Here is a 14,016-nt window from a genome sequence, read left to right as displayed (position 1 = left end):
CCTACAGCCAATTCGAATAAGTCGAACTGGCCGACTACTATACCTAACACCATCTAATGTGGTTATAATGTTCCCCCCTATATATAAAAATAGCGTGACTGGATCACTGCTTGAGCTTCCTACCATTTAAATCGGCGATTGGGAAATAAAAAAAACCTACGCAAGACAAAATTGTATGTATAAGTAATGTGTAAATGAGACGAAATAACTAATATCTATAAACCAAATAGATGTATACAAATTCTAATGAATGAATGAACTTAGAGTTTAGACCTAACTTTCCCACCAAGAAAATAAATAGATGAATTCAACGTCTATGAATAAACAACATGAATATGTATTAATTTTCCCCATATGACATATACTTCGGATTTTCCCAAAATTGTAATTCAACTTAGAATCCAAAGAACTATGAAATGGTGCTCTTAAGAGTAATTTTTCCAAAATGGTACTTCGTACTCTGCCTCATTATGGGTTAGGTTGCCACTTAATTTGAAGTTCAATTTTGTTAAGTAGCCTTTTGAGGATTCATTGCTAATCTGAACAGCGATACTCAAAGGAGTTGAAGGGATCTTTTAGAAAAATGTTACTTAGGACGCATAACATCCCGATTCATGAAATGGGAATGGGATCGTCTTATGGCAAGTGCTTTAAAATGTGAACACTACATTTACATCGATATATTAGTGAAAAATACATAAATTCGGGGAGGAAAAAACTCATTACTACTCTCCTCTAATAATGTGACCTTTTAGCTATCATCTCTACAGTGTTCCCAATCAGCGTCATCGACGGTGACTAGTCGAGGCCGGCTTCGCCCTCGTACCGTTAGATCTTTAATGGTGCTCTGTGGATTGTGGCCTCCTCAGGCACCCCCCACCCTAGGATCTTATACATATGGGGTTTGTCTCATGATGAATTCCCCACCTTATCTGCTCTTACTTCCTTTGGATATTTTTATTTATTTTAAATATAATTTTTGCAAGTTTCAGTTTTTTAGTGTGATTGGTGAACTAAATTATTAGGTAATTTTAATAAAGTATATTAATTTAGACAAAGACACTAATCTTCCCAAAATTTTGATAAAAAGACAATCACATATCCTAAGGTTTCAAGAATTTTAAATATTATACCAAGGGTTTTAAGAATTTGTAGAACGTCCGCTGACATTTCAAGAATTTCAATGATCTCTCTTGAGATTTGTTAAAAATGCACAAATTTCACTTTAAAATTTGCAAAAAGACAAGTTTTTTTTTTTTTTAAAGATAAATTTCATTTTCTTTTGACAAACATCAAATGAGGTTTTTTATATTTTTGATATTTTAGGAGACGTCCGTGACATTTTTGAAATTTCAGGAAAGATATTTGTCTTTTAAGCAAACTTAAAAAAAATAAATATCTTTTATCCTATTAATTATTGTATTCTAGTAATCATAAGAGCGGGAGAGGGGACTTAATCCCGTCACTAGGACCTCTTATTTGACAATAAAAAATTCACAAATGATACTCCTTATATTTTAATTATAAAGTTCTATTCTAATCTATTCCAAATGTTTCAAACATACGGCTCAACTTGAACTTTATTATGTGGCTGGTTCAAGGTATGAGCTTGATTCATTAGGAATTGAAACTAAAATTCAAGGAAAACTAAAGCTTGAAATTAAATATAAGAAACATCAAAGACACGTGTATATATATACTCTATGCGTTATCTATGAAATATATCATAGGCATTACATTCTTAAATGAGTTAAAATTATTAAAGTTTGGGTAGGAAATAAAATAAGTCAAAATTAAAATTCTAAATTTCGTTAACTCATAGAAAAGTATATGCACTTAATACGATAAATGACAATACAATTTATAATTACAATGTGCACTCACATTAACTCAAAGCATCAATTAAAATCATACAATTTACATGTTCTTGAAAAACTTTAGTGGATATGCCCAATTATATTAAAAACAGTAGAAGAAAATTCAAGGATTGAATAACAAAATTTCTCATTTTGAAGGTAAACCATATGATCTAATTATAATTGTACAATTATATTAAAAAGAGTAGAAGGAAATTCAACAAATTTAGTGAGTGGAGGAAACTTCAACAAATTTTAGGGCAGGAAAGATAATGCATTTTACAATGAAACAACAATTCAAAAAAAAAAAAAAAAAATATTGAACAACATTTTGAATGGAAAAAATAAAATATTCTCGGTAAAAAATTAAATTCAAATACCAAAAAAATGAAATACAAACTTTAAGAAAAGTGTTTATCCATGAATCTTTCAACACAAATCACAAACTCTGTCTCTCCGATTATCAAAACTTTGGATGAAATTAAAATAATTTAAAAATTTATGCACTGAACATGGAAAACATAACTTACCTCATCTTCTTATATAACTCTCGATTTGATGAAGCTCGCAATGGTCACCTGCTCTGGAGTCTCCTCTCCTTCAATGGTAACCTATTCGGCTCTGCAATAGGTACTGTCTGTTCGCGCAGGAAAGGAGGAAGAACGGGCGAAATTATTCTGAAGCAAATCTCGCTACTTAGAGTAGCGAGATTTGCCACGCATCGAAAGTCGGGTGAATGGTCATTTAAATCTCACTACTCGAAATAGCGAAATTTACCATGCGTCAAAAGGCGGTTGGCAGAGCATTAATTATTCCAATAAAATCTCGCTACTTAGAGTAGCGAGATTTACCACGCGTCAAAAGGCGGTTGGCAGAGATTTACCACTCGTCGAAAGGCGGTTGACAGAACATTAATTATCCGAATAAAATCTCATTACTTGGAGTAACGGGATTTGCTACATGTTAGCACGAGCCCTTCTGTCAAAAGTAAATCTCGCTATTTCAAGTAGCGAGATTTGGTTAAATATCGCTACTTGGAGTAACGAGATTATGTCAGAGTCATTCTGGAAAATACTTTTCAGAATGAGGTATTATTTAATATATTTAAAAAAAAAAAAATTAAAACGGTAAAAAACTCGAAATAATTACATACGAACCGCAAGAAGTGCAAGAAAAGTAACCGTAGTATATTTGAGTGACGCGCAATGGTGATGTGTCTGTGTCTCCCGAGTCGGAAGAGTTGCGCTCCTGAGAAAGAGCGAGAAGACGCAATAGAAGGAGGAAGAATGGGGAAGAGAAGACGAATCTTGGTTGGGCTGGCCTTAGCAATGCTCATGGGGTTCGCAGTCTACTTCAGGCTTTGGGCTCTCGACTACACCATCTCTTCCGACGAGATGGATTTGATAAGGTTTCTTTCTTTCTTTCTTTCTTTCTATTTTTTTTTTTTGTTCCATCTGTTTTCAATCATGTTTTTAATCTTTTGTTCAATCACTGTAGAAAGCAGTTCGATCTTGCTAACAAGGAAGCCATGGACGAATCTGCAGAGTGGAGGTTGAAATATGATGAGGAAGTAGAGAGGACCGTCAAGTGTGAAAAGGAGCTACTTGAGGTATTTCATTATTTTTGCCCTCTCCCTTCTGCCCTAACAAAGAATCTAAAATTGGTTTTGATTTGCTGGAATAGTTGAAGATTGATGTTCAAGAGATATCAAATTTGTCCAAAGTTTTGGATAGTATAATGGGAGTTGATTTGGTGGGATGTTTGATGTTCAGAGATTGCAAGATTGCATTTCTTTTTTGTTTTGACTTTTTTTTTTTTTGGGTTTTCAATTACTTGTAGAATGAGAGAGGTTATAGACGAGGTTAGGCACAGGGCCAATGCGGAAGCTACTGAATTTAGATGTGCCTTTCGTTTGATCACTGAGGTTGAAATTTTTTCTTAATGGTAGTTGGACTTCATGCTTTATGGCATGTTATTGAAACTGGCATCTCCATAAAATAAGCATAGCAGAGCCAAGGATGTTGGGAAGTAGGAGAGCCAAACCCTTACTAGAATTTAGAAATTATGACATACTTTCAGAACCGGGGATTGGAGAAATATAACAAAATGATTGGAAGTCATCTCAGAAGGTTTAGTGTGTGAGGCATGGATCAATGACCACTCTTTTAAGGTGTTATATGATTCAACTTGAACATCTTGTAAGGACAGAAAGAGCTAAAACAGAACTCTGGAAACTGAAATCTTGGGATTTTAATTTTGGTTTTGAAGTTAGAAATCTTGGAACTGTGCAATTACCTAAGAACAACTGGACCCTGACCTTTACCAGCCCCATTTTGTTAAAGGTGTGTTGACTTTGTAGTCATATATTTTCTTTGACTGTGGTGCTGTATTTATTTTTCTCACAATTTGTTTATACTTTATTTATCTGCAGCAGGAGGCATAGGTTTAAATCTTTTAAATTTGTGATTTCATGATGTCATGTAAAAGCTGCATTATGCCTTTCGTATATTATTTAAATCATGGATGCATTGGTAAAAATCTGTTTTGGTGTATTTTGAAAGCTTTTCACTCTTTTCGCTGCATTCCTGTAAATTAAGGAGTTATATGATGGTAATTGAACATCTCGAAAGTATACAAAATTAAATCATTACTCTGGAAACTAAATGCTTGGGATTGTAATTTTGTTTAGAACTCTTGAAACTGTGTGAAGGCTTAGGGGATCAACTTAATCCGAAGCCTTGAAAGCATTGCTTAAATAACTATATATGTTGACTTTGTTGTTTTCATATATTTGCTTTGATTATGAATCTATGATGTTTTATTTATTTTTGGTGATCGATTACAAGTTTATATATTTGTAGAAAAATGCTTAGGTTTGAATGTCTAAAATTTGTAATTAGATGAAGTCATGTAAAAGCTGCATTATCACTTTCATATTCTTCTAAAAATATATGCATAGGGTAAACCTGTTTTGATCCAGTTGACTTTTTCACTGTTAGTATTTTTTGTTGCATTTCTAAAAATATTCCACTTTAAATTGGCACCAATGAAAACTGCTTGGGTGAAGTTGTGTGAAAAGCTTTGATTACTTGCAACTTTATGTTTGGGACATGATATTAGATGAAGCTGACCAGGAAAAGCTATGGAATGGTATATTTTGAATCTAAATGCTATTAGTTCCTTTTTTTTTTTTGTGCAGACTATGTTTTTCCTTCCTTTGTTTTCTTGTGGATTGTGGTTAGGGAAGATGAGGGGTGAGAATTTAGAATTGATCTAAAACTGTATAGAAATGATATTTTATGCTTGGGAGATCGACAATAGAAGCTATGTATCTTTTAAGAAGATTAATGGAAAATGTTAGGGAATAGTAGAGGGACTTGCATATGATTTTTTATTTACCTAGGGAAATCCTATGATAAAGTATCTAAAGAATCTCATTGGCGGGTTTTAGGAAAGAAGAGAGTATGCAGTAGATATATTGAATTCATTAAGGATATGTATGATAAACGACTAGCGGTAGGACTGTAGGAGAGTCTAGAGAATTTACAATCACAATTAGTGTACATCAAGGTTCTACTTTGAGGCCTTCTCTTTTTTGCTTTAGTGATTGATGAATTCATTTGAAATATCCAAAATGAGATTCCTTGGTGTATGTTGTTTACAAATGATATAATCTTGATTGATAAAGTTGGAACGGAGTAAGTTAGAACCGTGGAGAACGAATTTAGAGTCTAAAGGTATTAAGATAAGTAGACATAAGACAAAATATATGAAATGTAATTTCAGAACTCTCAATAACGTAAGGAAGAATATTGGACATAATACTAAACTTGATAATCAAGGAATTAATAGCACTGCTAGATTTCAATATCGTGGACCTATTATGCAAGTGGAAGGAGAAATTGAATAAGATGTAATACATAGCAGGTTGGATAATGGATAAGTGTTTCAGGTATGCTATGTGATCGTAAAATTAAAAAGAAAGTTTTATAAGAGGGTTATAAGGCCAGCCATGCTCTATGGATCAAAATGTTAGGCAACTGAGAAACAAAATGTACATAAAGTAAAAGTTGCAGAAATGCAAATAGTAAGGTGGATGAGTGGTATAACATTAAAAGATAAATTGAGGAACAAATATATTCACAATAAATTGGGCATAACATCGGTCAAAGAGAAGATAAAGGAGGGATGACTTGGATGTTTTGGGCATTTGAAACATAGCCCAAGTAGTGCGCCTTTGAGGCGTGAGTGAGTTATTGTTTCTAGTATTAAAAGGGGTAGGGGTAGACCTAAAATAACTTGAAATAAGATAATAAGTGTTAATGGTTATTTAGTCATTTAGTGTTATTATGTGTTAGAGTTATGTTGGTAAGTGTGAGTTAGTAAGGGTATTACGGTCATTGGTCTTGTACTTGACATATATTATAAATAGAGGGAGAAACCTACCATTGAAGTTAGGTCTTCCATTTTACCCAATAATTCAACATGGTATCAAAGCACGATTCTGAACCTAAACCCTTATTATTACAACCACAATCAACAGAAGCCTAAAACCCTAAATTTGCTGCATGTCTACCATCATAAAATAATTTCCAGCAACACACCCTAGAAAGTAGCCAGCAGCATGGAAGTTTGACCAGTTGCTAGAAATTTCTTGGGAGACACTGCCAATTTAGGAGCACAAAATTTATTATAAAAACAACATCATAGTCACCCACAAACAATGCTGATCTGTCCCCCACTGAAATCCCATCTCCAGGTAGTGCCCCATGTGCCCTCACGCGCTGGTCAATGGTTGCCAGGGCCAGCCCCATGCACTGGCACGTGAAGCCACTTTTATGTATGTTTTTTGCCCTAAATTCATCCAGCAGTGCTCGAATCCCTCTATAAACATATTAATGGAGTTTTTCATGATGTTTTTTGTCCAAAGATCTCACCTTTTATAATTGCTCATGTGCAGGACCTAAGGAATGGTTGTTTGATGCTTCATGAAGTTTTTTGTCAATGGTTATTGAGTTTATTGGGTTTGAAATAGTAGGATTTTCTGTGTTTTTTATTCAATGTTCTAATTCCTTCCATAGACCAAAATATCAAGCTGTTGGGCATGTGTTTTGCTCAAAATCCCAATCTTTGTTTTGACCATGCACTCGTGGTAATCTGTTAGTTGTTGTTCGGTGTTAGTAAAGGCCATTGGTGTCTCTCTTGGAGCAGTGGTAGTGTTCATAAGCTGTTTTTGTGAGGTTGGAAGTGTTATATAAGTTTATTGGTGATTTGTCCGTGGTAGTTTCGGTGGTTCACCTCTCCAATTGTTCCAATGCTGTGTGTTGATTTCTTGGGGTTATGTCTGGGTTTCTTAGTGCTGTGGCAGCCTTGTACTGATTCATTTGTGACTCATTCATGGTGGGTCACCTTGTCTGTGGTTGTTCCGATTGTTCCAACAATTAATCTTGTTATCATTGGTTTAAGGTGTTGGGATGGAGTTTGCAAATCCCGAAAGTATGGTTCCCTTGTTAGTCACTTGTTTGAGTGAACAACATACTACGAATATATTAGAGGAGGAGTATTCAAGATTTCTACAGTATCAATCGTCATAACAGGCATCTAATCACATTGCATTGTTTGCTCAGAAAGGTAATCCTACAGTCTATACGTCATCTGGTATTTTTCCCACTAGTCCTTGGGTTATCGATTTTGCTCCCATTGTCCATATAACAAGTACAATTGACTTCTTTTTTGCCCCCCACTATCCCAAAAATCTACCTCATAGTTACCCTTGTTAATGGATCCACTATTGCTGTTTAGGGGATAGGAACAGTAAATCCTACTCCTTCCATCTTTTTTCTTTTGTTTTATACATTCCTAAAGCCCCTTTCAATCTTATGTCAGTTAGTAAGCTTACAAAGTCACTAAATTGTTCTGTCATTTTCTTTCCTGATTCTGAGGTTATTCAAGATTTGAAGATGAGGAAAACAATTGACACAAGACGTAAGGCTTATGGGCTTCACTATTTTGAGTCGCTTTATCTAGGGTATACACACGATGATTCAAGGGAGGAGAGCCTCCTCCAACTTGTACTACTGCTCCTCTAGTTCCCTCGTTAGATGATCTTATTTTCATGATGTTGATCCTCCTATAGCTGTTAGGAAAGGTAAACATATTTATATGCAGCTTCCAATCTCTAACTTTCTTTGTTATGTTTTGTTGTCACCCTCACACCCTCACATTATTGTTTTGTTAGTACTTTGTCTTCTGTTGTTCTTCCAAATCTATTTTTGAAGCCTTATTCCATTCTGGTGGAGGACTGCAATGGTTGAAGAGATGCTTACCTCTTCCTCCCGATAAGTTTGTGTTGGTTGTCATTAAGTGTACAATGTGAAAGTCAATCCTGATGGTTCTTTGGCTCATTTGAAGGCCTACCTTGTTGCTAAGGGATATACTTAGGCGTACAGTTTGGATTATTCAAACATCTTCGCTTCGGTTTCTAAACTTGCCTTAGTAAGAATGTACATCTCTTTAGCCATTACTTGTCATTGGCCTCTTCACCAGTTAGATGTGAAGAATGCTTTCCGACATGGTGATCTTCATGAGGAGGTATATATGGAGCAACCACCTAGGTTTGTTTCTCTGGAGGAGTCAAACTTAGTGTGTTGCCCTAGAGCATGGATTGGTTGATTTAGTGTTGTAGTATTTGAGTTTGGCCTCTAATGTTGTGCAATAGATCACTCTGTATTTTATCGTCATGCTCCATTTGACAAGATTTTGCATTTGCATATTGTGTATGTGGATGACATTGTGATCATTGGTGACAATGATCGAGGGATCCAGGACCTAATGCTTTTCCTACAGAGTAAGTTTCGGACCAAGGACTTGGGACCATCAAAGTATTGCTTGGATATAGAAGTACTTAGATCTCATACGGGAGTTGTCTTGTCATAGAGGAAGTATGTTCTTGATTTTTAAGATGAGACAAGGCTATTGGAATCCAAACCTGTTGATACACCATGGATCCTGATAGTAAGTCAATGTCAGAAATAGGCGATTTGTTGCCTAACCTAGGACAGTATTGGAGGCTTGTTGGAAAGTTGAATTATTTCATAGTCACTTAACCAAATATTTCCTTCACAACAAGTGTTGTGAGTCAGTTTCTCGATTCCTCGAGAACAAGTTAGTGGGATGCATTAATTCACATTTTGAGATATCTCAAAGGTGCTCCTAGGAGAGGTCTCTTATATTAGGATCGGGGTCACATTCATATTCAGGGATATATAGATGTAGATTGGGCTGAGTCGCCTTTCGACTGAAGATCCACAAATGGGTACTATATTTTTTTCGGTGGTAATTTGGTGTCTTGAAAAAGTAAGAAACAAATTGTGGTGGCTAGGTCAAGTGCTGAGTTAGACTATAGGACTATGGTGCATACTACACATGAACTTGTTTGCTTGAAAATATGTTGAAGGAACTAGGTTTTCCGCATTCTCAGCCTATGGAGTTGATGTGTGATAATCGAGCTGCTATTCATATTACATCCAACCCGATCTTCCATGAGAGGACAAAGCACATTGAAGTTGATTGCAACTTTACCTAGGAGACACTTGTATAGAAGCTCATTATAACTACTCATGTGAAGTAAGTTTCAGCTTGCTGATTTGCTCACTAAAACCTTGGGAGGTGCTTGTGTAAAATTCATTTGTAACAAGCTAGATGCATATGATATATATGCTCCAGCTTGAGGGGGAGTGTTATTGGTTATTTAGTCATTTAGTATTATTAGTATGTGTTAGAGTTATGTTAGTAAGTGAGTAAGGGTATTATGGTCATTGGTGTTGTACTTGACATATATTATAAATAGAAGGAGAGACCTATTGTTGAAGTTAGGTCTTCCATTTTACCCAATTGTTCAATAGTGGGAAAAGACTTAATAGCTCTTAAGCTAGTAGATGAAAATGCCCTCAATCGGGTGAATTGGCGGAAAAGAATTCATGTAGAACCCACCTAGTGGGACTTAAGACTTGCTGTTGTTGTTGTTGTTGCACAGCATACCTCAAGCCAAGAGAGAGGATACTGAGGGTCGTTAGAACATAATATTGAGGGCTGTCTTAGATAGTTGCTGGCCAACTTAAAACTTTGGCAATTGACTATAACTGAATACTTTGCTCTAAGCCAAGCTGATGGAGAAAAGGGATCACATACCTGTTTTAGATGGTTCAGATGAAGCTTTTTTGCGGTTGTAAATTCCTACTGCTGGATCATGTACATTGCTACAGGAATGTTGAAGCATTGGTGCAGAATGCAGATAGTAAATGGAAGGATTTAGCTCTCTACAATCTATTTAACTTGAGATTTTCTTTAATCACAGCAGCTCAGAAGTGAAACTTCCCAAGGGGAACTCAAACCTTGTCTGCCCTTATGCAGAGTCAGCAGATGAGCCAGAGGACCCATGCTCATCCATTGAACTGAAGATATTTAGTACTAATTGAAAAAGGAAATGTGTCATTAGGATTTATAAGGTCTGAGTATATCCTGCTTTGAGTTAAATTAGTTGCTAGAACTCTAAAAATGGATGTATGACAGGCGCATTGTAAGTTCTAGGATGTAAAGTAGATTAGTATTCCAATAAAGGTCATAAATAAATTTAAAAAAAGAATAATTTAGCTCTTATCAAAGAGGTTTCTAGGATATAAAGTAGGGACAAGAAGGTCATCTGTAGGTTTTCAAATGTGTGGAGCAGTTTGGCAAAACTGCTGATGCAGATGTCTCATGATTCTTCATGGACTAATTTATTCAAATGCTTTATGAACATTGTTTCTTGTCTAACCATTATGGGCTTACTGCCTTACTGACTTGAACACTGAATAACACAACTGTGAGGTGTCAGAATCATGGTTTTTAACTAGCAGGAGCAAGTAGCATAACATAACTGTAATGGGTGTAGCAGGAAGTGAGAGTAACAGATATGACATAATGGGAAACAGGTGTAATGGCCATGACTTTTTTTTCAAGCACACAATCTTATGTGTATTGGTATATTTGCATTTTTAAGCTCTTAGCCCTTCTTAAAAAAGAGTTTCATCCTATGTTTTAGAGAGACCTTAAATTTGGGATTGTATTGGATTTGAATAAGATGTAGCATGAAATTGCATTAAGACTTGTTCAAATCCATTCAAATCTAAATCCAAGTTCCGAAATCCTTGCTCCCAAACACTACCTTAGTGTATTTTGGATGGTTCAACTTACTAACATGAAGGGAAAAAAAATTTACATTTGTTTTAAACCGCTATTTAAAAAAATTATATATATTTTTGTCTTTTCATTAATCACACGTTTGATACAGTAAATTATACTAACATTAAGGGCAAAAAAATTTACATTTGTTTCAAACCACTATTTAAAAAAATTGTATACATATATTTGCTTTTAATTAATCACACATTTGATACATTAGTTAAAATATAATTCATTATACACTCCACTAATATATTATGCACATAAGACATGCAAAAAATGCAATAAATTAAATTCTATTATTTATTTTTTAAAGCAATGAAAATCTAATAAGTTTAGACAAACAAGTTATATTGCGTGATCATGAAATTTTTATAATTAAATAAATAATAACTATGAACTAGAACTGGAAAAAAAAAAAGAAAAAAGCAAAGAAATGAAGGTTGAAGTTGAAAGATATAGAAAAGAAATATCAACTTATATCATCAAAGTTTTTTTTTTGACAAAATAGTGTTCATAGTTTATTCAAAATTTTTTTTTTTGGCCCCAGCAATAGTCCTGTAGCTGCTATGTAACAGCTGCACGGCTGCTACAGCTGTGATTTTTCTTCCTACCAATTTATTGATGTGTAATGGTATTTGGAACCTGAAGAAACATCATGTAATGATGTCATGTAATGGTTTTGGCTTCTATTTAAAGCCATGATCAGAATAACCCATAGGTTAGGAATGGAATGGAGGTTAGGAATAGAATGGCTATAATAGAAGGATTTGATAACTTACAGAAAAGTCATTTTTTTCATTGTAAAGAAAATGACAATAGATTTTTTTTTTGGGTGAATTCATAACTTGGAATAGGCAATAAATGAGTTTTCCAAATTTTATATGACTATTCCTATTAGATTCCATGTTCGATGGGATAACACAAGCTTTTGCATGAGTGGTTCTTTTTTTTTTTATTATTTAAATTATTACGTTCCCATCTTATTTCATTCTACTCATAGGAATAGATATTCGGAAAACCCAATGTAACCTTAATGCATAGAGGTCAGATTCTAACTAATTTGAGACACACAGAGCCTAGTAGGCTCGCTGTTCAAAGTAGTCTTCTACCAAGTGGCACTTACAGTTGGATTTATCCAGTGGTTCACTGATCACTTCCTTCGGGGCACTGCATTGATTGGACTAATCTTTAGTCTTTACAAAGCATGTATGAAGATGTATTACATTATGCTGGACTTAACATGCCTGTTGATGAAAAGGATGCTGCCAATGACTGTTTTAAGATTTTACTGATATTCTTCTTTGACAAAGCAGATGTATGTGCAAATAAATCACTTTGCTCAGATTAGAATGGTTCATGCCTACTTATCAGTGCTCTCTAGTATGTATACTCTATCATTAGTGACTCTGCATGTGTTCAACAGTTTTTGAGTTCTCTCTCTCTTATTTATGTTCTGCCTACACATACTCACATAGGTGATTTCTGACAAGTGAATATTTGGGATTGAATGAGCTGTTGTCTCCTTGTCAGGTTAAGCAGTCCTTTGAGAAGCTGGAGGATGCTGCTAGTATCAACACGGAATTGGAAATGCTACGAAAGGTGACTGCTCAAGAACTTGTTTCATTTTCAGTCCTTTTCTCTGCTGTTGTTGATGTGCCTATCTGGAAAAAATAATGAGCCCTCTTTCGGGAATTATGCAGCACCCAAAAACAGCCTAGTCAAAACTCATTTTCACATTTGTTTCATTTGACAGTTTACCTACACAAATCCATTTAGACATAAAGTGCTGCAAGAACAGCTGCTAATAAAAAATACAAGGATCAAGAAAAAAAAATGATTTTAGTTTACCTAATATGTTCTGCTCATGTTATTTTGCTTATTACCAGGAAAATGTGGGTTTGCTTGAACGAGTAGAATCCCTAAAACAGGAGCTCGAAGCTGAGAAGTTGAAGTGTAGTATGCGGTAGAGGGAAGAAAAATATGGATGGGTCCGTCTTTTATGGAGTGATTGCTGGCCATCCTTGCACCAATTAGTGTTTTTTGCACAGATTCTTAGTTTCCTAAAGAAGAACAATCAGCTGAAGAGGCCATCCTCCCTTTTTGGCATTTGATTTGAACAAGATAGCTGTAGATAAATCCTCATCCGAAACTGAAATCATTGTACATTATATACGCACATAGGTTCCTCAGAAGATGTATCAAGGAATGATAATTCTTGTGCTACTATCATTTTATTTCTTGTTCTAATAATGGTAACAGTACTAACTCCAAGATTCATCTCATTAGCAAAGGGTACAAAGAGTATTTTCAGGATAGTGGAAATTAGGGGAAGCTCTGTTTGTCCCATGGATTATTGGTTACGGAAAAGAAATAAAATTTTTTTCTATTGTAAGCATTTAAACTATCAAACACAGACGCCCACTGATTTTGAACCATATGTAGAATAAGTATGTAATGTGTACCATGTGCATCTTGTATGCATATGATCACATATGCTTGAACACTTTGTATTTGTACATGCACGTGCATGCTCGTGGCCATGCTTAGGCATCTATGTATACACATACATATATGCTTGCACATCTATACTACATGCACGTGCATACATCTTCACAAATTATGAAATTGTACAAAAATAGAAATTATAAATTATAATATTATAAGTAAAATATTTGTTGTAGATTTGCAAGAGGACTTAAAACTTTCTCTCGTGAAACAGTTTTGTGACAAAACACATGAACCAAGTCAAAATCCCTAAAATTAGAATGCAAGGGAAAAAAAAAAAAAAAAGAATCAAAAAGGCAACCAAGGTTGTTAGAATTGAGATTCCATATACGATTGTTCCGTAGAATCGAATTGTAGGGTCAAATCATGGATCGTAAGATTCTACTTACAATGTAAAATAAATTAAGATTTTTTGTCCAAATTTATATAT

The 14,016-nt window shown here is 34.8% G+C and overlaps 1 protein-coding gene across 1 annotated transcript; it reads left to right on the top strand.

The window, feature by feature from the left end:
• The first annotated feature begins 3,036 nt into the window (after positions 1-3,036).
• LOC131168594 (uncharacterized) lies at positions 3,037-13,363 on the top strand. Its single transcript, XM_058128150.1, has 4 exons — positions 3,037-3,264; positions 3,354-3,465; positions 12,612-12,680; positions 12,968-13,363. Exons 1-4 carry the CDS (start codon positions 3,062-3,064, stop codon positions 13,046-13,048), a joined length of 465 nt encoding a protein of 154 aa, XP_057984133.1. The 5' UTR covers positions 3,037-3,061; the 3' UTR covers positions 13,049-13,363.
• Positions 13,364-14,016: the final 653 nt, after the last annotated feature.

The sequence above is a fragment of the Malania oleifera genome, chromosome 11 (assembly GCF_029873635.1).
Source record: "Malania oleifera isolate guangnan ecotype guangnan chromosome 11, ASM2987363v1, whole genome shotgun sequence".
NCBI lineage: Eukaryota > Viridiplantae > Streptophyta > Magnoliopsida > Santalales > Ximeniaceae > Malania > Malania oleifera.
Note: the sequence above shows the minus strand (reverse complement) of the source record. Positions and strands in the feature narration are given on the sequence as shown.